Below are 21,823 nucleotides of genomic sequence, written 5' to 3'. Positions count from 1 at the left end.
GTCTGTGTGTGTCTGTGTGTGTGTCTGTGTGTGTGTGTGTGTGTCTGTGTCTGTGTGTCTGTGTGTGTCTGTGTGTGTGTGTGTGTCTGTGTCTGTGTGTCTGTGTGTGTCTGTGTCTGTGTGTGTGTCTGTGTCTGTGTGTGTGTGTGTGTGTGTGTGTGCCGCTTCGGAACTTCAACTCCCAGAATGCAACTATTCGAATTGACTCTTAACCCCGGAAGTGTTCGTGTCCTTTTACAGAATTTGGTTTGGTGCAGGTTGAGATTTAAGAGAAACCTTTACCCTGGTGAGTGTGAGAGATTTTTATTATAGATAAAGAAATCGGTTTAAAAGCAGAGGATGTCCTGAGTCCTGAGTCCTGAGTCTTTAATCAGGAGAGGAAGAGGTTTATTCAGGGCTGCAGCTGGGTGGCTAACTGCGCTTTAGCAGTGGAACGTTAGCTACATTAGCTTCAATGGGGATTCGTGTTCAGGACAATATAAAGATAAATAAACACACAAAGACATTACACTGGATTTATTCACAATCAGAGACTAGTGATAAAACTGTAAGGATTTAGGATTTAAACCGAATTTACCCCGAGAGACAAAGATAAACATTACATCACAACAATATAATGAAACACTGACAAGAAATATCTCAAATAATTTCTCTTTCCTCTTCCTAATTTTCTCACCAACATTTTAGGATCGTTTTTCTTCCTAAACAAATATTTTACATCCTGTTTCTGTTATAAAAATGAAGATAAATTCAACAATAATCAACATTTGTGATACTTTCTAATGAAGGATATGTACAATGTTATGAGACATTTAGAAAGTCTTTTTGTTCTGAGGATGTGTTTCTTTATGGTTTATAGTCAGTATGGATTATAATAGACGTGTAGAACCCATAAAGTGATGTACATCAACATTTATATGTTAATATTACAGTTAAAGATGTTACATAAAATTCTGTAATCAGTTATGTTTTTCCATCTTAATGATCGATGACCTGAGCAGAACCTCGTCATGTTGTTTCATCACAGGTCTCATCGTTAGAGGATCCTGATTGAATAATCTGACTTGTTTACTACATCTTTTCCTTTATTCAGACATATGGAAGAGATGATGGAGTCGTCTGGTAAGCCGAGTGAAGCCACGGAGAAAAAGCAAGGTCAGAACCGGAGCAGAACTCCTAAAGGTGCCGGAACCCAGAGCACTCCTCAGCAGAACGGTCCGTCCGGGTCAGACACGGTGGACAAGAAACATCCCGAAGCTGACGTGAAGCCCAGGAGGCAAGACCAGAAGACTACATCAGAATCAGAAACTCAGCAGGCTGACACGACTAAACGCCGACGCCATAAACACCACAGGAACAAGCAGGCTCCCGGAGGAGCAGAGACAGGAACTGCTGATCATCTAACCCACACAGCTCCGAGCCAGCACCAGAAAAAACACAGCCGTAAACACCTGAAGAGCGACGCCACCGCGCTGCCGCCCGTCGACGACTCCACCGCTCCTGATGATGAAGGAGGAGAGAAGCAGAAGAGGAAGAAGAAGAAGAAGCAGAAGAAGTCCAGAGGAAACACTGAAGATAAACCGGTGAACACGGTCGAGTCTGGAGCTATGGAGAAAACCAACACTCCACTGAAAAACACTAACACTCAAGGTGAAGTATGAAGAATTCACTACTTCCTGTGTGATGTCATCAACCTCGTTACTGTAACTGTACTGCTTTTAAAAGGGGAGATGAATCACCCCCCCTCTGGTTGAGAAATGGTAGGGTCTGGTTTCAGTTTAATAAACTGGTTATGAGCTCCCCTATCTCTTCAGGAATGGTTTGTGCCACATTTTAGAATAGATTGATTAACAATGTTTTTAAATAGATTGATGAATGAGAGAGAAATGACGGAATACAGGCTTAAAATTATGTGTGTGTGTGTGTGTGTGTGTGTGTGTAGCTGAGAGCCCAAGCACAGCAGGACAGACAGACAGGACGGACAGAGAGAACAGTCGGAGGAACAGAGGGAGGAAGAGACGTCTGTATGAGGATTACATGTCCAGTAAAGATGTGTCTGATGGACTGAAGAGAGGACAGCTCATACAGGTACACACACACACACACACTTAATTTTACAACCTTTGCATAATCATTATCTATCTGTTTGTTTGTTTATTTTTATTTATTTATACACACATATAGTTTGATTTTTTTAGGGTCAAGCTGTAAACTAAAATGTTATTTTTAATTGTTTAATAATAATTAAATATATCAGGAGCTGTATCAGGTGTGTGATGAATTAAAACTCTTTCTTTCTTTTTTTGTATATTTAATTATTTTATTATAATATTTGTATATTTAATTTATATAAATTGTTTTCATCTATATTATATTATTTTTTTATATTATGTAGTTTTTTTCAATTATATTATAGTACATTTTTGTTTAATTCATTGATAATTGTGATGTAGTTTAATATATTTAAAGCTTTCATATAAATGTAATGTAGTTATAGATAAAAAAAAAAGTCTTATTATTTAAGAAATGTGATATTAAAACCTGATCTACAAAATGAACAATAAAGATAAAAGGATATTTATGCCTTAATATTTATTTATTTATTTATGGTTATTAGGGTGTGTTGAGGATAAACCCAAAGAAATATCACGAAGCGTTCATTCCCTCTCCTGTAAGTACTGTTAGCTTGTACATTTTTCTTGGTTGCCATGACAACTGGTGTCCAACCACTATACAGTAATATTTTGGTGCGGTGGTGCAGGACGGGTCAGCGGACATTTTCCTGGACGGGATGGTGGCACGGAATCGAGCTCTGAATGGAGACGTGGTGGTGGTGAAGCTCCTCCCACCGGATCAGTGGAAGGTGAGAGACACTAGTGTGTGAGTGTGTGTGTGAGTGTGTGTGTGTGTGTGTGTGTGTGAGTGTGTGAGTGTGTGTGTGAGTGTGTGAGTGAGTGTGTGAGTGTGTGAGTGTGTGAGTGTGTGAGTGTGAGTGTGAGTGTGTGAGTGTGTGAGTGTGTGAGTGTGTGAGTGTGTGAGTGTGAGTGTGTGAGTGTGTGAGTGTGAGTGTGAGTGTGAGTGTGTGTGAGTGTGAGTGTGAGTGTGTGAGTGTGTGTGTGTGTGTGTGTGAGTGTGAGTGTGTGAGTGTGAGTGTGTGTGTGTGTGTGTGTGTGTGAGAGTGTGTGAGTGTGTGAGTGTGTGTGAGTGTGAGTGTGTGAGTGTGAGAGTGTGTGAGTGTGTGAGTGTGTGAGTGTGAGTGTGTGAGTGTGTGAGTGTGAGTGTGTGTGTGTGTGTGTGTGAGAGTGTGAGAGTGTGAGAGTGTGAGAGTGTGTGAGTGTGTGAGTGTGTGAGTGTGTGAGTGTGTGTGTGTGTGAGTGTGTGAGTGTGAGTGTGAGTGTGTGTGTGTGTGTGTGTTTGAAGGGAATTGATGAAATCAGTCCTGAAGAGTGTTTAATTGTGTTGAAGGTGTTGAATGGAGATGAGAGTGAACAGATGAGTGCAGAGAAAGAGCGACGGAGTGAGTCCATGCCGGACGTTATAGTGGAGGCTCAGTATGATGAGGAAGAGGAGGAGGAAGAAGAACTCAGTAAGAAAATGGAGGCGGTCACTCTGCAGAATAAAGGTGTGTGTATTTATGGAAAGTGTTTAAATGTCGCTGTAGTTTTTTTACAGCAGCTATTCCTTCCTTCCTCCAAGGAGGAGTGGTATTTAAATGCAACCATTCTCTTAAATTTCGACTTTCTCCTGGGTCAGGTGTTGTTCCCTTGAAGCTCTTCCCTCTACCTTTCCCATGTGCCATACTTTTTATTGAACATGGAACTCACGCTTGTTGTTTTCCTGCATACAGGCATGGACCGGTTCCTCACTTAGAACTGTGGTATTGAACTTTTACCTTTGCCCAGCAGAGGCGCCGTCCCCTTATTGTGGCCAGAGGTGCTGTCTCCCTTTGTCTTCCCGGAAATATGGGATAGTTCATTTCCCTTAAGGGATGGAAGCAGAGTGCAGTGAAGCGTGAATTTGCTCATGAGCACATCAGCACCCTGACTCACCTGAGCAAAGGTTTTATTAAAGTCTCTGTGGTGCTGAAGGTCAGAACTCTCATTTACTAACAGCACTTTATGGTTTAATAGTTTTGTTTACTAGGTCAGTGATGATGTAAACAGACAAAGGTTGGAGTGACGGTTTGGCAAAACACTGTGATACCAAATAAGGTGTGAAATATCGCCTCGTCTCGATCTTTCTCAGTCTGAACTCCAGCAGTACCTCAGTAGTCGACATGCATCTGAACACACCTGAGCCAAAACTAATCCGAGTTGAAGTAGATGTATTAGAGCTGGGAAAACGTAGAGTGTTCTCCAGGACCAGGTTTAGGAACCAGTGCCATTCATGGTACACTATATTGCCAAAAGTTTTGGAACATCTGCCTTTACCTGCACATGAATGTAATATGGAGTTGCCCCGCCCCTTTACAGCTATAACAGCTTCAGCTCTTCTGGGAAGGCTTTCCACAAGGTTTAGGAGTGTGTTTATGGGAATTTTTGACCACTCCTCTAGAAGCACATTTGTGAGGTCAGGCACTGATGTTGGATGAGAAGGTCTGTCTCACAGTCTCCGCTCTAATTCATCCCAAAGGTGTTCTATGGGGTTGAGGTCAGGACTCTGTGCAGGCCAGTCAAGTTCCTCCACACCAAACTCACTCACCCATGTCTTTATGGACCTTGCTTTGGTCACTGGTGTGCAGTCATGTTGGAACAGGAAGGGGTCATCCCCAAACTGTTCCCACAAAGAGCATGAAATTGTCCAAAATGTCTTGGTATGAAGCTGAAGCATTAAGAGTTCCTTTCACTGGAACTAAGGGGCGGAGCCCAACCCCTGAAAAACAACACCTGAACTCAATGATCTGGAGGGGTGTCCCAGTACTTGTGGTAATGTGGTGTATGTGATCTCACTGTTATAATAAATAAATGAGTTCTTTGATCTTCTGTTTCTATAACACTCTGGTTCTATTGTCAGTGATGATATTTTAAACCCAGATCTTTCTCCGTTTTTATTTCTCGCAGCTCCGCCCACAGCAGATCCACGCAACGCCTCAGACAGAAACGTCCAGCGCACCGCCAAGGTACATCATTCTGAAAGGTCTTACTCTGGACTGATTAAATCCCGGGGTTAAAGTGTAGTACAGGACACAGGCCTGAGTCATGTGATGGTCAGTTTAATAATGTAGTAGATCCCAACACATAGCTTTAATATGATATAAAATATATTAAGACAGATCTGAGTTTAGTAAATAGAAATAAAATGAATAGTTTAAAAGTCTCATTAACTAGTATAGCTTTAGTACTAGTATTAGTAGCTGTTACATGTACAAGAATTGGTATTTTTTTCATTTTATAAACAAATTACTGATAAAAACAACTATAAAAACAAATAAATATAGGTGTAATTTACTTTTATAAATATTTTTTAATTTATTACTTTATTTGTTTATACTATTTAACCCAGAATTTCATTTTCATATTTTGTAATAAATTAAACAGGTTACTTTTTTGCTAACAACTAACCAACTGACTTTCTTTATTTAAACAATTAAAGCAAAAATATATTATTCTATATGCAACTGTTAAGAACTAATAGTTTATTATTATTTCAGAAATAACTTCCTGTCTTCAAGGAGCCTTGGAAATGTTTCTGTCGCTGTGTTAGTTAAAATGATAAGTGATGGTTACTGTGCTTGTAAACTGCGATAGCTGGCTAGTTAAGCAGGTTGGTTAGCTAAGTGTAACCATCTATCAATCAAATATCATGAAGTTTGCTGTAAGACTGACAGCTGTCTCACATCTGTAAACATGTTTTCCAGTCAGACCTGGGTGCCATGTTTGGGTAAAAGTATTCTGGGATTGCCTTTACTTTCACATTACAGACCCTACTTCTTCCACCTCAGACAGATTAGATCTTTTTTCTGGAAGTTCTACCTGCTGCAGGAGGCCCCGAGCGGCCCCGAGCGGCCCCGAGCGGCCCTGTCATGGGAACGTGTTGTGTGTGTTTATATTTACTGTGATCAGGTGGTGTATATGTTTATATTTTGTTGATCAGGTGGTGTATATGTTTATATTTACTGTGATCAGGTGGTGTATATGTTTATATTTACTGTGATCAGGTGGTGTATATGTTTATATTTACTGTGATCAGGTGGTGTATATGTTTATATTTTGTTGATCAGGTGGTGTATATCGTGGAGCAAAAACACTCGAGGGCGGTGTCAGGGTTTATTAAGTTCATCCCTGACAAGCCCTTCGCCCTGTTCTCTCCCTCGGACCATCGAGTCCCTCGAGTGAACGTCCAGCTCTCAGGCTGTCCTGCAGATTTCCCCTCACGCCCTAATGACTATTCCAACACAATCTTCATCTGCAGGATCACACACTGGCCTCCAGACAGCCTGTTCGCCCAAGGGTACACACACACACATATACACACATACACACACACACACACACACACACACACACACAGGTTAGTCTTGCTACTGTGATGATGTTGACTAGTCAGGGTGATGGAAACAGCTAGTCAGACAGTATGATACCGGATGATAAATATTTCAGACTAGATGAAGCCAAAGACTCCTCAGATGCTCCTGAGTCAGCTCTGAGATACGCTATATTGCCAAAAGTTTTGGGACACCACTGCAAATCATTGAATTCAGGGGTCGGGCTTATGGACTTGTCCCGCCCTTTGCAGGGGTGGTCATGGAGTGGAATGAAATGATGAGCAGCAGTGGTATTGTCCATCTTTAAAGGGCAGTAGTGTAAAAGTAGTCCATTTTTATATTTAAACAGAACCAGAAATGTGCAGCATATACGTTTTCTGTACTTCAGTCCTGTGCAATATGCAAATGTTCACAGTGGATGGTTTTGGTGTGTTCCAACACGTGAAGGAAATGTGTGCACTGGTGTGCAGTCATGTTGGAACAGGAAGGGGTCATCCCCAAACTGTTCCCACAAAGAGCATGAAATTGTCCAAAATGTCTTGGTATGAAGCTGAAGCATTAAGAGTTCCTTTCACTGGAACTAAGGGACGGAGTCCAACCCCTGAAAAACAACACCTGAACTCAATGATCTGGAGGGGTGTCCCAGTACTTTTGGCAATGAGTCATAAAAAGTAACAATAATAAAAATGTGATTCTGTAGAGAGGTCACTGTGTATTTCTCTTTAACCAATCTGCTGTTCTGATCTTCCTCCTTCTCTCTCTGCAGGCAGTTGATGAAATCGTTAGGTCAGGCGGGGGTCATTGAGCCGGAGACAGACGGCATGTTGATGGAGTATGATGTGGATTTTTCAGAGTTTACAGATGAAGTGTTAGCGTGTCTACCACAGGGTCGACCCTGGACCATCCCACCTGACGAGATGAAAAGGAGGCGGGACCTCAGGTATCTTCACCACCATCGCCATGCTCACACAGTCACATCACACACACAATTAATTGTTGTGTCAGATGTGTAGGAGGATTTTTAGTGACTTATTATTATTATTATTATAGGAAGGAGTGTATATTTACGATTGATCCAGCCACAGCCAGAGACCTGGATGACGCTCTGTCCTGTAAACAACTTCCTGATGGTCAGATTTCTTGTCTATTTACCATTTAGCCACACAGATCTCCTTTCAGATTATAGAATATTAAATTAAACAAGTCTGAGCGTGTGTGTTTATAGAGTGTGTGTTTGTACGAGTGTGTGACCACATGAATGTATCATGTGGTTGTGTTAACGAATGAATATTGTTGAACTTTGTGTAGGTAACTTTGAGGTGGGCGTGCACATAGCGGACGTGAGTTATTTCATAGAGGAGGGAAGTGCTCTGGATTACACAGCGAGCAGGAGAGCCACCAGTGTGTACCTCATACAGAAGGTAGATATACTGTGTGTGTGTGTGTGTGTGTGTGTGTGTGTGTTAAGTTGTTAAGTAGTCTTTATTTGTCACATATACATCTTTCTTTGCATATCCCATCCTCGGGGTTGGGGTCAGAGCGCAAGGTCAGCCATGATGCAGCCAGTGCCTTAATCACTCTGTGTGTGTGTGTGTGTGTAGGGATATTATGAGTCACTTCCTGCTGATGAGTTTGTATACCATGCTGTATTATTTCATTTGTGTGTGTGTGTGTTTGTGTGTGTGTTTGTGTGTGTGTTTGTGTGTGTGTGTTTGTGTGTGTGTGTGTGTGTGTGTGTGTTTGTTTGTGTATGTGTGTGTGTGTGTGTTTGTGTGTGTGTGTTTGTGTGTGTGTGTGTGTGTTTGTGTGTGTGTTTGTGTGTGTGTTTGTGTGTGTGTTTGTGTGTGTGTGTGTGTGTTTGTTTGTGTATGTGTGTGTGTGTGTGTGTTTGTTTGTGTGTGTGTGTGAGTGTTTGTGTGTGCATGTGTGTGTGTTTGTGTGTGTGTGTTTGTGTGTGCATATGTGTGTGTTTGTGTGTGTATTTGTGTGTGTGTGTGTGTGTTTGTTTGTGTATGTGTGTGTGTGTGTGTGTGTTTGTTTGTGTGTGTGTGTGTGTGTTTGTTTGTGTATGTGTGTGTGTTTGTGTGTGTGTGTGTGTGTAGGTAATTCCAATGTTGCCACGTCTCCTGTGTGAAGAGCTGTGCAGTTTAAATCCTCAAACTGATCGTTTAACATTCTCAGTCATCTGGACCTTATCACCTGAGGGGAAGGTAACACACACACACACACACACACAATTTTAAAAACATCATATAGCATTAAACAGATAATATTATGTGTATAAAAAATAATCTATTGATTTTATGATGCATTGAATGATCCAGCATCACTGCACGAAGCACTTTTAATTAAACTCTTATTTAATCACACTTTTACTTAAAATTAAGAGCATTAACAGTAAACAGCGTATAATCACCTTTCACTTTGTATGTTGAGAAACACAGAGTCACTAAAGCGTGAAGTTGATATATAAATAAAAGCAGAAGATTTAGTAGGATTCTTGTGATTTTGGATATGGAGATATTATGAAATCGTTGACAGAATTGGTGTGCTGGTAATGAGTGCTGCTTCTCAGATCTGGTTTAAATAAATCAAATCATAATTTGACTGCTACTTGGCCCGTGTGTTTGTGTGTGTGTGTGTGTGTGTGTGTGTGTGTGTGTGTGTAGATCCTGAGTGAGTGGATGGGCCGCTCGGTGATCCGCTCCTGTGTGAAGCTGAGTTACGATCACGCTCAGAGCATGATCGACTCGCCCAGTTCAGAGTTCGGTGCTGAAGAGCTCCCCCCAGTGTCCCCTGAACACTCAGTGCACACCATCGTCCAGGCCGTCCTGCACCTGCACACCATCGCCACTCACCTGCGTGCACAACGCTTCAGGGGCGGAGCCTTGCGTCTCGACCAGGTAAACCAGCTACGCGTCAGGGTCAACAAACCAGGTTATAACAGTAAGACTAGTCAGTTAGTTGGGAATCAGGAGACTGAACAGAATTGGAGATGATGGAGGTTAGTTATTCAGGATTCTTCAGTGTGGGAGAATGTGGGAGCGGGGTCATTAAATATCAATTAAGGAATCCAGGGGTTAAGTTCGTTAATGATTTCTAGGTTTTCATCAGTCAACCGGAGACTTGAGGAATGTAGAGGAGCAGTAACATGGGGATCTCAGGAATCTGTGGTGCTTTAAACTAGAGAATTTAGCAGTGCTTCTTAAATTCACTGTCCAAAAGGTTCAGGAATCTAAAGACTTGGTCAATAAAAGAGTTTAGGAATCTGGAGATTCAGAAATCGAAGGATTTGGAAAACATGTAGAGATATTTCTAGTTAATTTGGTTATAACACGAAACCCATTCTGTTGAAGTTACCAACTGTTCATTGATTCAATTCAATTTATTTTAACAACAGGCATTGTCTCAAAGCAGCTTTACAGAAGTATAGACACACAGAATAAAAATGGTAAAGTTAAGTTACTCAACTATTAATGGAATACAAAACTTCATATTAATTGCAATCCAAAGCCGCCATCTTTGTTTCTTTTGTCATCATCCACTTTGTGATTGATTTTGTTGCTTGTAACAGCTCCACTGTGACGGAGTCAGCAGATTAGTGGTCAGTAATTCTCTACAGGGTCTGTGCAGTGTGATGCCATTATTAACTGGTTTTTGTGTTGGTTGTATTGTTTTAGATGAAGTTGGCGTTTACCCTGGACTCTGGGTCAGGAATGCCTCAAGGCTGCTACGTCTACCAGTACAGAGACAGCAACAAGTGAGTGTGTGGCCAGGTTGGTGACGGAGTTTAAGTTGTTGGTTAACGTAGCCTTAAGTTATCAGGCTGAACATGCAAACCCTGAGCAGTTGTATGCTGTGTGTGACAGGTTGGTGGAAGAGTTCATGTTGTTGGCCAACATGGCTGTAGCTCATCAGATTTACCGCTCATACCCTGAGCTTGCACTGCTGCGGCGTCATGCGCACCCTCAGAGCCGCCTGATGAAGGCGCTACAGGAACAGTGTGATCACATCGGCCTCAACATGGACATGAGCTCGGCTGGAGCGCTGCACGTAAGCCACACAACCACCTGCAAGGCCACACGTTTGAAACGTTCCATAATTACTCTCTCAGAAAAAGGCAGTTAATGATCTTTGTGCTGTATACTGCGTGTCCTTTCTTGCTGGTCACTCTGTGTTCGTAAGATTTACAACAGAAATTGAAGTTTCTTCAAAGGTTCTTGCTCCATGTTCCATAATATACAGCTTCCTCCAAGCTCTTGATAGAACTTCCTTAAAAATTCCCTGAGTAGATTGGTAAAGTATTCTGATTCTGATTGGTTCCTGGTATAGGTGTTCACCTGGATTAAACACCAGTGCAGATGGAATGTTAGTGACAGTGTGCTGAAGATTTACCTCCTCTAGCATGCTGACTTTCCTAACATGAGTTCTGTAAGGTAGTTGATTGGGATACCTGCAAAATGTGCCCTGGATTGCTTTTCATTCCCAGAATAAAGTCTATATACATTTGTCCTCTAAAATCTGTCCTTTATATGCAAACCTGGTTATAGAGTTTACTTCCATGTCCATCTGAACCCTCCAACCAAAGGCAGTTTGTCTGTTTAGTTGATCAATGTGATTTAGGGAAAGCCAGTTAGATTTTTCTTCAAGGTACAGGTGCTTCCTCTACTCAGAAGAACAGACCATGAAAACTGCAAGCTTCCAAAAAAAAAAGAGTCGAACACTTATCGGCTGTTTACCACGTTAGCTTCTGGTGCATCAAAATGATCCTGCCACTGTTTGATTGTTGTCATAGAGCTTACAGATATGGAGGTGAAATGTTTTTTCTACATTTGTAGCATTTCAAGAACAGATCAAAAGTTAACCACCACACACTTCTGCTCTGGATCTTGCTCCTGGACCTTACCTTCATGGCTTCCTATGCTAGGTACAAAGCTGTAAATGGCATTACTATTTGAATCACAGGTACACACAAGCTTCACCAACACCACAGGGTATTGACCAACTGGGGTAATAGAGCATTTAGAATGTATTCAGAACTTAAATATATCACTCATACATTATTTATATAAATATTTACATAAGTATCTATTGAATCTTGGCAGCAATTACAGCTTCCAATCTTTTTGGGTTTGATGTCACATTCAGGACTCTGGGACTAAGATCTGCTCCCTTGCCCCTCAGCTCTACCGAGTACCAGGAGTCCGATGGGAGGGGCAACATTGCTATATCATTATTTTTAATTCTCTAAAGAGATGTTTGATGGAATTTAAGTCAGTTCTCTGGCTGGGCAACTCTGTGGCATTCAGAGACTTACACTACTACTACTTAACACTACAAATGATCTTTACTCCAGTGTATGGTCCGGAGAACTTTTGAGAAGATTTTCTCCCAGGTATGTTTTCAGAAACTGAGGTTGGAGTAGGAGGTCTAGGGTTCAGATGGTGTTCCATTTCATCCCAAAAGGTGTTCAGTGGGCCTAAGGTTTGGGCTTTGTACAGTACACTCGAGTTCTTCCACTCCATCCTTAACACACCATGTCTTTATGGTGGTTCCTCTAGATGGACCTCTGGAGGTCCGTCAGTATGACCTTCGGGTTCTTATTGCTGAATTTTATAGTACCTTCCTGAGGTATGTTCTTTTAGTTAGAATTGTGGAATTTTGCTTTGTAAACCCTCTGTGTGTTCTACATACACTGATGAGCTCATAGACAGGGCAGGAAGGAATGTGTGTTTGTAGAAAATAAAACATTTTCTCTAACGTAATTAATTGTTATATTCATCCTTCTCACAGAGGAGTCTGGAGGAGGCGGTCGGAGATGACGAGTACAGTACAGCCAGGAAGGCTGTACTCACACACCTGTGTGCCCGACCCATGCAGGTGTGTAAACACACCTTTTACCTCATAGGTTCAATGTGGGCGTGTCCCAATCTACATATCCAATTAAATATACAGTGTATGCATTTTCAAATGTCTTAATAAAAAAATGTTGGCTTTTTAAATGAAGGTGTGTGTGTGTGTGTGTGTGTGTGTGTGTGTGTGTGTGTGTGTGTGTGTGTGTGTGTAGATGGCAGTGTATTTCTGTACAGGAGTTCTGCAGGATGAGAAGTTATTCCATCACTATGCTCTGAACGTACCCCTCTATACACACTTCACCTCTCCTATCCGCCGCTACGCTGACATCATTGTCCACCGCCTGCTGGCTGTATCACTCAGTGAGACACACACACACACACATACATACATTTACGTTTGCAGCATTTGGCAGATGCCCTTATCTGAGTTGCCCATCCAATCTCGCACACAGTCCCACCCTCCTCTCTGATCTCAGGCTTGCTCCACTGGCAATCATTACTATAGATAATAATTTATTCTCGGTAGGCTGCAGCATAAAGTGTGTGGATGAGTGGATTCTGTCCATGAGTTGCTGGAATGTTGCCTAAAATAAACACTGCCAGGTGAAGTGAATAAGACTGAGTATCTCCTCATCATGGCCCCTGTTAGTTGGTGGGATATATCAGGCAGCAAGTCAACATTTTGTCCTCAAAGTTGATGTTAGAAGCAGGAAAAATGGACAAGTGTAAGGATTTGAGCGAATTTGACCAAAAGACCAAATTGTGATGGCTAGACCACTGGATCAGAGCATCTCCAAAACTGCAGCTCTTGTGGGGTGTTCCCGGTCTGCAGTGGTCAGTATCAAAAGTGGTCCTAGGAAGGGACAGTGGTGTTGGATGGAACCACTGAAAGCTCCAACATTGGGCACGTGAGCATCAGAACCGGATCATGGAGCAATGGAAGAAGGTGGCCTGGTCTGATGAATCACGTTTTGTTTTACATCACGTGGATGGCCGGGGGCGTGTGCATCTCTTACCTGGGGAACACATGGCACCAGGATGCACTATGGGAAGAAGGCGAGCCGGCGGAGGCAGTGTGGATGTTACTGTGACACCTACCATCTATCTAAGCATTGTTGCAGATGGCTGTGGTCTCTTTCAGCAGGATAATGCCCCGTGCCCCAAAGCAAAAATGGTTCAGGAATGGTTTGGTGACCACAACAACCAGTTTGAGGAGTTGACTTGGTCTCCTAATTCCCCAGATCTCAGTCCAATCTATCATCTGTGGGATGTGCTGAGAAGTCTGATCCATGGAGGCTCCACCTCACAATTTACAGGACTTAAAGGATCTGCTGCTAACATCTTGGTGCCAGATCCCACAGCACATGACCACAGTCCATACCTCAACAGGTCAGGGCTGTTTTGGCAGCAAACAGGGGACCAACATAATATTAGGCAGGTGGTCATAATGTTATGCCTGATCGGTGTGCATGCCAGCTTGGTGGAGGCAGCTTGTGGCATTTCTGGGTAGTACACTAAGAGAGGAATAGGGAAAGGGGAGGGGCTTGCCTGCCCCTGGATATGCTGCCAAATGGTCCTCTGTCAGCAGAACAGCCTTGTCTACTGAAACTGGATGGTGGCACTGAACCCAGTTCCTGCCCCCTCAGGAAAAAGTCAAAAGAAGCTTTATTGTCACTTCAGCCATATATATCAGATGCAGTACAGAGTGAAGTGAAACAGCGTTCCTCCTGGACCAGAGGTGCTACACAGAACACAGACAAAGTACAGAGACGCAGACAAACATAGAGATAAAACTAAACTATACTTAAGGTGCAAGAAATAAACTAGACATACAACAGAAGTGTACAGGATGATGAGACAGGACAGTGCAGATAAACAACATGTAGACCGACTCTGTGTAAAAGAACAGTGATGACACTGAGTGCAGATATTAAAGTTAACCTGTAAACAGGATCAGTGTAAAGTGGAAGTCAGATGAAGAACTGCTGCACTATTATAATATAAAAAAAATCAGAGTAAAAATAACAAATTTTAAATTAATATTAATCCCTAATGATCAAGCCTGAGGCAATGGTGGCAAGGAGAAACTCCCTGAGGTGATATGGGAAACATTGAGAGGAACCAGACTCAGAAAAACCAACCCTCGTCCTGGTGACTATGCTTTGTATGATTTTCCTTTACCAGCAGCCACCTTCTGTAGGTGTCTCAGAATTGTTGGGCAAATGTTACCCGTTCCTTTCCAGTCAGCAGCAGCAGGCTTCCTGGTAGCCGAGCCAGACTCATGCTTCCACAGCATGCTTAATGAGGTCCACAAACACCTGTATGGGTTATCCTGGGGCCCAGTATCGTCAGCATGGTGTTGGACGCCGTGGGAGTACCAGGCTCTAAAGCACCTGTCTGTCCTCCACCTGGGTTTAAAGCAGGGTCTGGAAGCTGCATATAAAAACTGACTACATGTTTAAATCGGGGTGTTTGTGGTGAAGTATCAGAATATTAACACTAGCATTAGCACTGTTCCAGTGGTTTCTAGTGATTCAGTCCCTATCCACAGTACATCACATTTACTGCTGATCAATGCAGCCACAGACAGTTTAGAAGCTCCTTGCTAGCTCAAACTGAACAGATTAGCACACAGCATATAACACAAACCCGACTGCTGACTACAAGCACTGGTGACTGTTAGAATCAGTTGATTCACTTACCTTTGTATGTGACTCCTAAAGTGATTCACTTGGATGAATCCGTTACATTTTAAAATGTCTTCTTGATTGATTCATTTACTTCAGTGAGTCACTTGCTTTGATACACAAATCATTGAGTGATTCACTTACATTTCAAAATATATTCCTATATTCCTCATCTGCATTTGTCAACATGAAGAGTCTCACACGTGTGTGTGTGTGTGTGTGTCTATGATGCAGATTGTGGACCTCGTGTGCATGTCACCCAAGATGAAGTGCAGAAGCAGGCCTCTCACTGTAACGATAAGAAGATGGCGTCCAAGAGGGTTCAGGAGATGAGCACTGAGCTGTTCTTCAGTGTCTTTGTCAGGGTAATACACACACACACAAATACATAGCAGTACATGATGCTATCACACTTCATGCACATTCAGATATGGACTGTTCCTCTGTGTGTGTGTGTGTGTGTGTGTGTATGTAGGAGTGTGGGCCTCTGGACTCACAGGCGATGGTGATGGGGATGTTGGATAAGTCCTTTGATGTGTTGGTGCTGCAGTATGGAGTTCAGAAGAGAATCTACTGTAATGTCAGTAATACAAACAAAACTAAAATATTATTTATTCAGTATTTTCATGTTGTAATAATGTGTTCATCAATAATTACAGCATTATATTGTTTTTATATGTAATTTTGTGCTTCAGGCCATTGAGGGTCTGCAGTCATTTAATTTCCGTAAAATCGGTAAACGCCCCGAGATGACCCTGGTTTGGAATCCTAATGAACTGGGAGAAGGAACAGTTACACAGGTATGATGTCATCACCCTACAGTCATACAACAGATGCTAAAAAAAACAAATTCTGGAAAACGGTCAGTCAGGCTTTCAGTTGTCTCTCTGACTAATGACCGCACATCTTCACAGTGAAGCATGATGGTGCAAACATCCTGTCCTCATGTTCAGAGTTCTTCTTGGTCAATACGTTTTCCAGAACTTTGTCTTGGACTTGTTTTGATCCCTCATGGTGCTGTGAAAGACCTTTAGAGTTATAGCTCTGGGCAGTAATACAGTGTGGTAAGACCATGTTTATCTCTAATATTTGTGTGTGTGTGTGTAGGAGATCTCCCTGTTCTCCGTGGTGGATGTGCGACTGACTGCTGCTGAAGGACCTCTCAAATACACTGCAGTACTGATGAGACCCACACTCACACAGTCCTGAACACACACACACTTTATTTGGTCTTATTTGATTTGATATTCTCGTGGTTCTGTTGATCAGACATACTGAGGTCAGTGTAATGAAGCTGTGTCAGATTTTAACTGGAGATGTTTCACATTAACACACACACCATTAATTATTATATTATATCCCACAATATCTGTGTGTTAAATACGTAAGCGTGTGGTCAATAATATCTCTGATGAACAGTGTGATTAACACGTCGCTAATGATTTGACTTTTTCTTTAACACAGTTGAATAGAGTTCATGAATTCGGGACAGGAAACTGTGACGTGTTTTTGTCCAAGGCGCTAGTCATTGTTGTTTTTTTTGCTAACCACATGTGCAATATTTCTCTTCAGCATATGTGGTCATTTTTAATCATAATAAAAAAAAAGCAGTGTCCTCATATTTAAATAGGAGATTACCCACAATCCCACAGTGTTTACTGTAAACACCAGTTATTTTATGTATCTGTGTGTGTGTGTGTGTGTGTAAGATGATTCAGTTCTCCCAGTGGGAGGAGTTTAATTGTATTTTTTAACACAGATGTGTGTGTTGATTATTTTCCCTGCACATGTGATGTCTGCTGTATTCATTACTGCCTAACTCACTGTGCCTTTTATTTTATTTTAACTGTGTTTCAGGGAAATGTTTTTCTGGTGTTAAAACAACCATTTTAATTTGTGTTGATGAACTGTCACACTGTCACTGAAGAGAATTAAATTATTTCCATTCAGGAGAACATTTGTGCTTTTTTCTGAGATCATGTTTTAAATGTTTGCTTTATTTTTTTTTAATTATTATTTGGTCTGATTGAATCATACAGTTTTTGCAGTCATAGAAAATTATATTTTAATAACCGATAGATAGATAGATAGATAGATACTTTATTGATCCTGAAGGAACTTCCTTCATTTGTATCTATTCCATCTGGTAAGGTAGGATTCTGACTTTTGTGTACTATTTGTTTAACTTGTTTGGTTCTAGAGTTATTTGAACTGTGTTATATGGTATAGCTTGTTGATCCTTTAGTGTTGGTCTCTTTAGTCTTAGTTGTCTTAGGTGATTAATCAAGAGTAGTTTCAGTCTCCCTTAAGGTGTGAATTGTGGGCAGGGCTTACTAATTTATATTGAAGGCTCTCCGCTACAGACACTCGCTGCATCTAGCCCGGTCAAGACCTGTTTATAGTAAGTGTCTACTATCATACTTTTCTTGTCCTGTTACATTTTTAACTCTTTCTTATCCTCACTTTGACCAAACCAGACGTGTGCCTCAAATCCATGTTCTGACCTCTTACAGACACAGGCATTATTACCCACGAAGCAGAGGTCATGTTTCCAGCAATCTCATCTACCCTCCCCTGTTGTCTCGGTCTCAAACAGCGGTGGTAGGTGGGCTCTGGAACTGCCAGTCTGCTGTAAGGAAGGCTGATTTCATCTCAGCTTCAGCCTCCCACTAGTCCTTTGATTTTCTGGCACTAACCGAGACCTGGATATCCCCACAGAACACTGCTACACCGACTGCTCTATCCTCTGCCTATGCTTTCTCTCACTCACCATGAGAATCAGGCAGGGGTGGTGGTACAGGTCTGCTGTTGTCCCAGAGATGGTGTTTCACACCTCTCCCCTTGTCTCATCTCACCATCTCTTCTTTTGAATTCCATGCAGTTTCAGTTACATCTCCAATCAACCTCTCCATCATTGTAATCTACCATCTTCCTGGTCCCCTTGGAGACTTCATGGAAGAAATGGACATACTCCTCAGTGTCTTCCCTTCTGACAGCACCCCTCTGACGGTCCTTGGAGATTTCAACCTCCCATCCGACAAGCTTCAGTCTTCTGGCCCTCTGACTCTTCTGAATTCGTTCTCCTTGTCATTTAACAGCTGCCCTCCAACACACAACGGAGAAAACGGCTTGCACTTGGTCTTCACCTTCACCCCAGCTACAGACATGACTGCTACCCCACTTCATATCACACATCATCACTTGGTATCCTTCACTATCAGTCTCCCTGTACTACCCAAATGTAACTCCCAACATCCCTCTCTCATCTGCCGGAACCTTCACTCTATCTCTTCTTCCTCTGTAGCTTCCTGCACTCTGTCATGTTTTCCTGACTTCGACTCCTTTCCTCCTTACCCCTAGACACAGCTACAGACACTATTATCTCCTCTGTTTCATCAACCATGGACCTTCTCTGCCCTTTATCCACTAAACACAGCCAAGGAGCAGGACAAGAAATCTTCCTATCAGATGTGCTTAGCAACACTCGGAGAGAACGACGAACAGCAGAGAGGAAGTGGAAGAAATCTCGACTGAATGCAGATCTCACCTCTTATCGAATGCTTCTGTCCAGATTCTCTTCAGATGTGAATTCTGCCAAGACTTCCTTCTACAAGGAAAAGCTTGAAGCTTCTGCACAAGATCCCCGAAAGCTCCACATCATCATCTCTGCACTACTCAACCCTCCGACTCCACCTGCTCCATCCTCCCTGACCGCTGAAGATTTTGCCACTTTTTACACAGAGAAGATTGAGAAGATCTGCCAGACCTTCACGTCTGCCCCAACTTCATCTACATTACACAGCCAGGACTCAGCTACTCCTTCACTGAAGCCCAATCCCACCACCTGCCCACTGGATCCAATCCCTTCCACTATGCTCCAGATCATCTCACCTGACCTCCTGCTCTTCACCACCTCAGTTATCAATGGATCCATAACATCAGGACAGGTACCAACTGCCTTTAAGCAAGCAAGGGTTATCCCCATACTGAAGAAACCTGCTTTGGATCCCTCTGATATCAGTAACTACAGACCAGTATCACTCCTCTCCTTTCTTTCAAAAATTATTGAACGCATTGTTTATAATCAGCTGTCTGACCATCTCCTGCCGAAGAATCTCCATGATCCCAACCAGTCTGGCTTCAAAGCAGCACATTCCACAGAGACTGCCCTTTTGGTGTTCACTGAGAAACTACATGCTGCTAGATCAGCCAAGCTTCATCGGTCCTCATCCTCCTCCACCTTTCTGCAGCATTTGACCACAGTTACCCACAAGACTCTCTTGTCCATCCTCAGGAGTCTTGGAATTTGTGGAACAGCATGGGAATGGTTTGCTTCCTACCTGGATGGTCGCTCATATCAGAGCATATCACAAATAAGAGAAATGAGGTTAATTGTAGTGCAGACTTGATGTGCAGTTTTATGTGATAGTGCAAATGGTATTATTTGTTCAAATACCAAAATAATTGTGCAAAGAGCAGCATGAAGGTGAGAATGAAACTGAGTCTGTTTGTAATGGTGAGATGTGCAACAGTGAGAGTAACTGAGGAACTGAGCAGACCCTGAATCTAACAGATGAGAGAGTTCTACATGTAACACCGTATATAGCAGACGAGCCTTAGACTACAACTCCCAGTCCACATCACCATGTCCCTGTAGAGAGGTGTTGAAGCTCTGGGAACAAAGGATCTCCTAAGTCTGTCCGTTGAGCAGCTTTGTGAGAGAAGTCTTCCACTGAACACACTCCACTGTTCATCCATCACTGTGCAGAAAACTACGTATGTGCAGTGGGTGGTCAAGGATGGACATGATGGACAGCATTTTGTTTAGTGTCCTCCTCTCCACCACTTCCTCAAGAGAGTCCAACTCCACACCAACCACCGAACCAGCTCTCCTGACCACCTTGTCCAATCGCCTCCCTGCATTTCAAATTCAAATTCAAATTTTATTTGTCACGTACAATTACAAACACAGTACGACATGCAGTGAAATGTTTTTTTCACGACTGTCCGGTATGTAAACATATATAAAAAAGTATTGAGAAAGAGATCTATAAAAATAAAACTAGATTATCTTAAGTATGAAAATAGAAAATAAAGTAAAATAAATTATAATATAGATAAATAAAAATAAAATAAAATATGAAAATATAGGTATAAATAAGAATATAATATAAATAAAAAATAAAATATGAAAATATAGGTGCAAGTAGATAAATAATATATATATATACACACTAACAAAGTGGTATATACACATAAATGCAGACATGAACGTGAGGGGATGTTTGTGTATATGGCATATATTGAGGTGATCCAGTGTTTATCATTAAAGTGTCCATGTGCTGGAATAATTGTATAAAGTGACTTGGTGCCAGTCCAGTGTCAAAGTGTCAGCTTGTGCAAATGTGCGAGGTTGTGCAAAGTGATGAAAAAAAAAGCAGAGAGTCTCCGTATCTGTATCAGGTTCTAGGTGTTTCCTGGTTCAGACTCCGAATGGCCTGCAGGAAGAAGCTCCTCCTCATTCTCTCTGTGTTTGTCTTCATGGAGCAGAAGCGCTTCCCTGAATGCAACAGAGAAAAGAGTCCATTGTTGGGATGGCTGAGGTCCTTCACAATCTTCCTGGGATTGGAAGTTTAAAGTCCCTAAAGCGCTTCAGGTGGTATAGACGCTGCTGGGCCTTCTTCACCAGGGTGTTGGTATGACAGGACCAAGTCAAGTCCTGCGTGATGTGAACACCTAGGTACCAGAAGCTGTCCACTCTCTCCACCGGGGTTCTGCTGATCGTGGTCAGTTGGTATGACCGCTCCTGCTTTGTACTGAAGTCCACTATTAACTCCTTAGTCTTGCTGATGTTCAGGAGGAGGTTGTTCACCTGGCACCAGCTCTCCAGGGTTTTAATCTCCTGTAGGTAGGCCGCCACTATCTGTGTTAGCATTCAGTCTCTGTGTTCACACTGCACCACTATCTGTGTTAGCATTCAGTCTATGTGTTAGCATTCCGTCTCTGTGTTCACACTGCACCACTCTCTGTGTTAGCATTCACTCTCTGTGTTCACACTGCACCACTCTCTGTGTTAGCATTCAGTCTCTGTGTTCACACTGCACCACTATCTGTGTTAGCATTCAGTCTCTGTGTTCACACTGCACCACTATCTGTGTTAGCATTCAGTCTATGTGTTAGCATTCCGTCTCTGTGTTCACACTGCACCACTCTCTGTGTTAGCATTCCGTCTCTGTGTTCACACTGCACCACTATCTGTGTTAGCATTCAGTCTCTGTGTTCACACTGCACCACTATCTGTGTTAGCATTCAGTCTATGTGTTAGCATTCCGTCTCTGTGTTCACACTGCACCACTATCTGTGTTAGCATTCAGTCTATGTGTTAGCATTCCGTCTCTGTGTTAGCATTCAGTCTCTGTGTTCACGCTGCACCGCTATCTGTGTTAGCATTCAGTCTCTGTGTTCACGCTGCACCGCTATCTGTGTTAGCATTCAGTCTCTGTGTTCACGCTGCACCGCTATCTGTGTTAGCATTCAGTCTCTGTGTTAGCATTCAGTCTCTGTGTTCACACTGCACCACTATCTGTGTTAGCATTCAGTCTCTGTGTTCACACTGCACCACTATCTGTGTTAGCATTCAGTCTCTGTGTTCACACTGCACCACTATCTGTGTTAGCATTCAGTCTCTGTGTTCACACTGCACCACTATCTGTGTTAGCATTCCGTCTCTGTGTTCACACTGCACCACTATCTGTGTTAGCATTCCGTCTCTGTGTTCACACTGCACCACTATCTGT

At 42.4% G+C, this 21,823-nt stretch overlaps 1 protein-coding gene across 1 annotated transcript; it reads left to right on the top strand.

The window, feature by feature from the left end:
* The first annotated feature begins 175 nt into the window (after positions 1-175).
* dis3l2 (DIS3 like 3'-5' exoribonuclease 2) lies at positions 176-16,981 on the top strand. The gene is made up of 21 exons (XM_058395511.1): positions 176-286; positions 1,094-1,650; positions 1,943-2,088; positions 2,618-2,671; positions 2,762-2,863; positions 3,466-3,622; positions 5,061-5,119; positions 6,221-6,450; positions 7,251-7,424; positions 7,535-7,614; positions 7,793-7,905; positions 8,587-8,694; positions 9,154-9,387; positions 10,165-10,244; positions 10,354-10,537; positions 12,278-12,364; positions 12,552-12,699; positions 15,261-15,391; positions 15,502-15,606; positions 15,722-15,826; positions 16,134-16,981. Exons 2-21 carry the CDS (start codon positions 1,098-1,100, stop codon positions 16,233-16,235), a joined length of 2,952 nt encoding a protein of 983 aa, XP_058251494.1. The 5' UTR covers positions 176-286; positions 1,094-1,097; the 3' UTR covers positions 16,236-16,981.
* Positions 16,982-21,823: the final 4,842 nt, after the last annotated feature.

The sequence above is a fragment of the Hemibagrus wyckioides genome, linkage group LG07, assembly GCF_019097595.1.
Source record: "Hemibagrus wyckioides isolate EC202008001 linkage group LG07, SWU_Hwy_1.0, whole genome shotgun sequence".
NCBI classification, from domain to species: domain Eukaryota; kingdom Metazoa; phylum Chordata; class Actinopteri; order Siluriformes; family Bagridae; genus Hemibagrus; species Hemibagrus wyckioides.
This window is presented reverse-complemented; position numbering and strand designations above follow the sequence as displayed.

Bases quoted from the DNA above. Each gene is read 5' to 3' on its own strand.
- dis3l2 (XM_058395511.1), top strand. From the start codon at position 1,098: ATGGAAGAGATGATGGAGTCGTCTGGTAAGCCGAGTGAAGCCACGGAG. The intron at 7,615-7,792 runs GTCAGATTTCTT...AACTTTGTGTAG, and splicing joins CTGTAAACAACTTCCTGATG to GTAACTTTGAGGTGGGCGTG. The intron at 15,607-15,721 runs GTCAGTAATACA...TTTGTGCTTCAG, and splicing joins AGAAGAGAATCTACTGTAAT to GCCATTGAGGGTCTGCAGTC.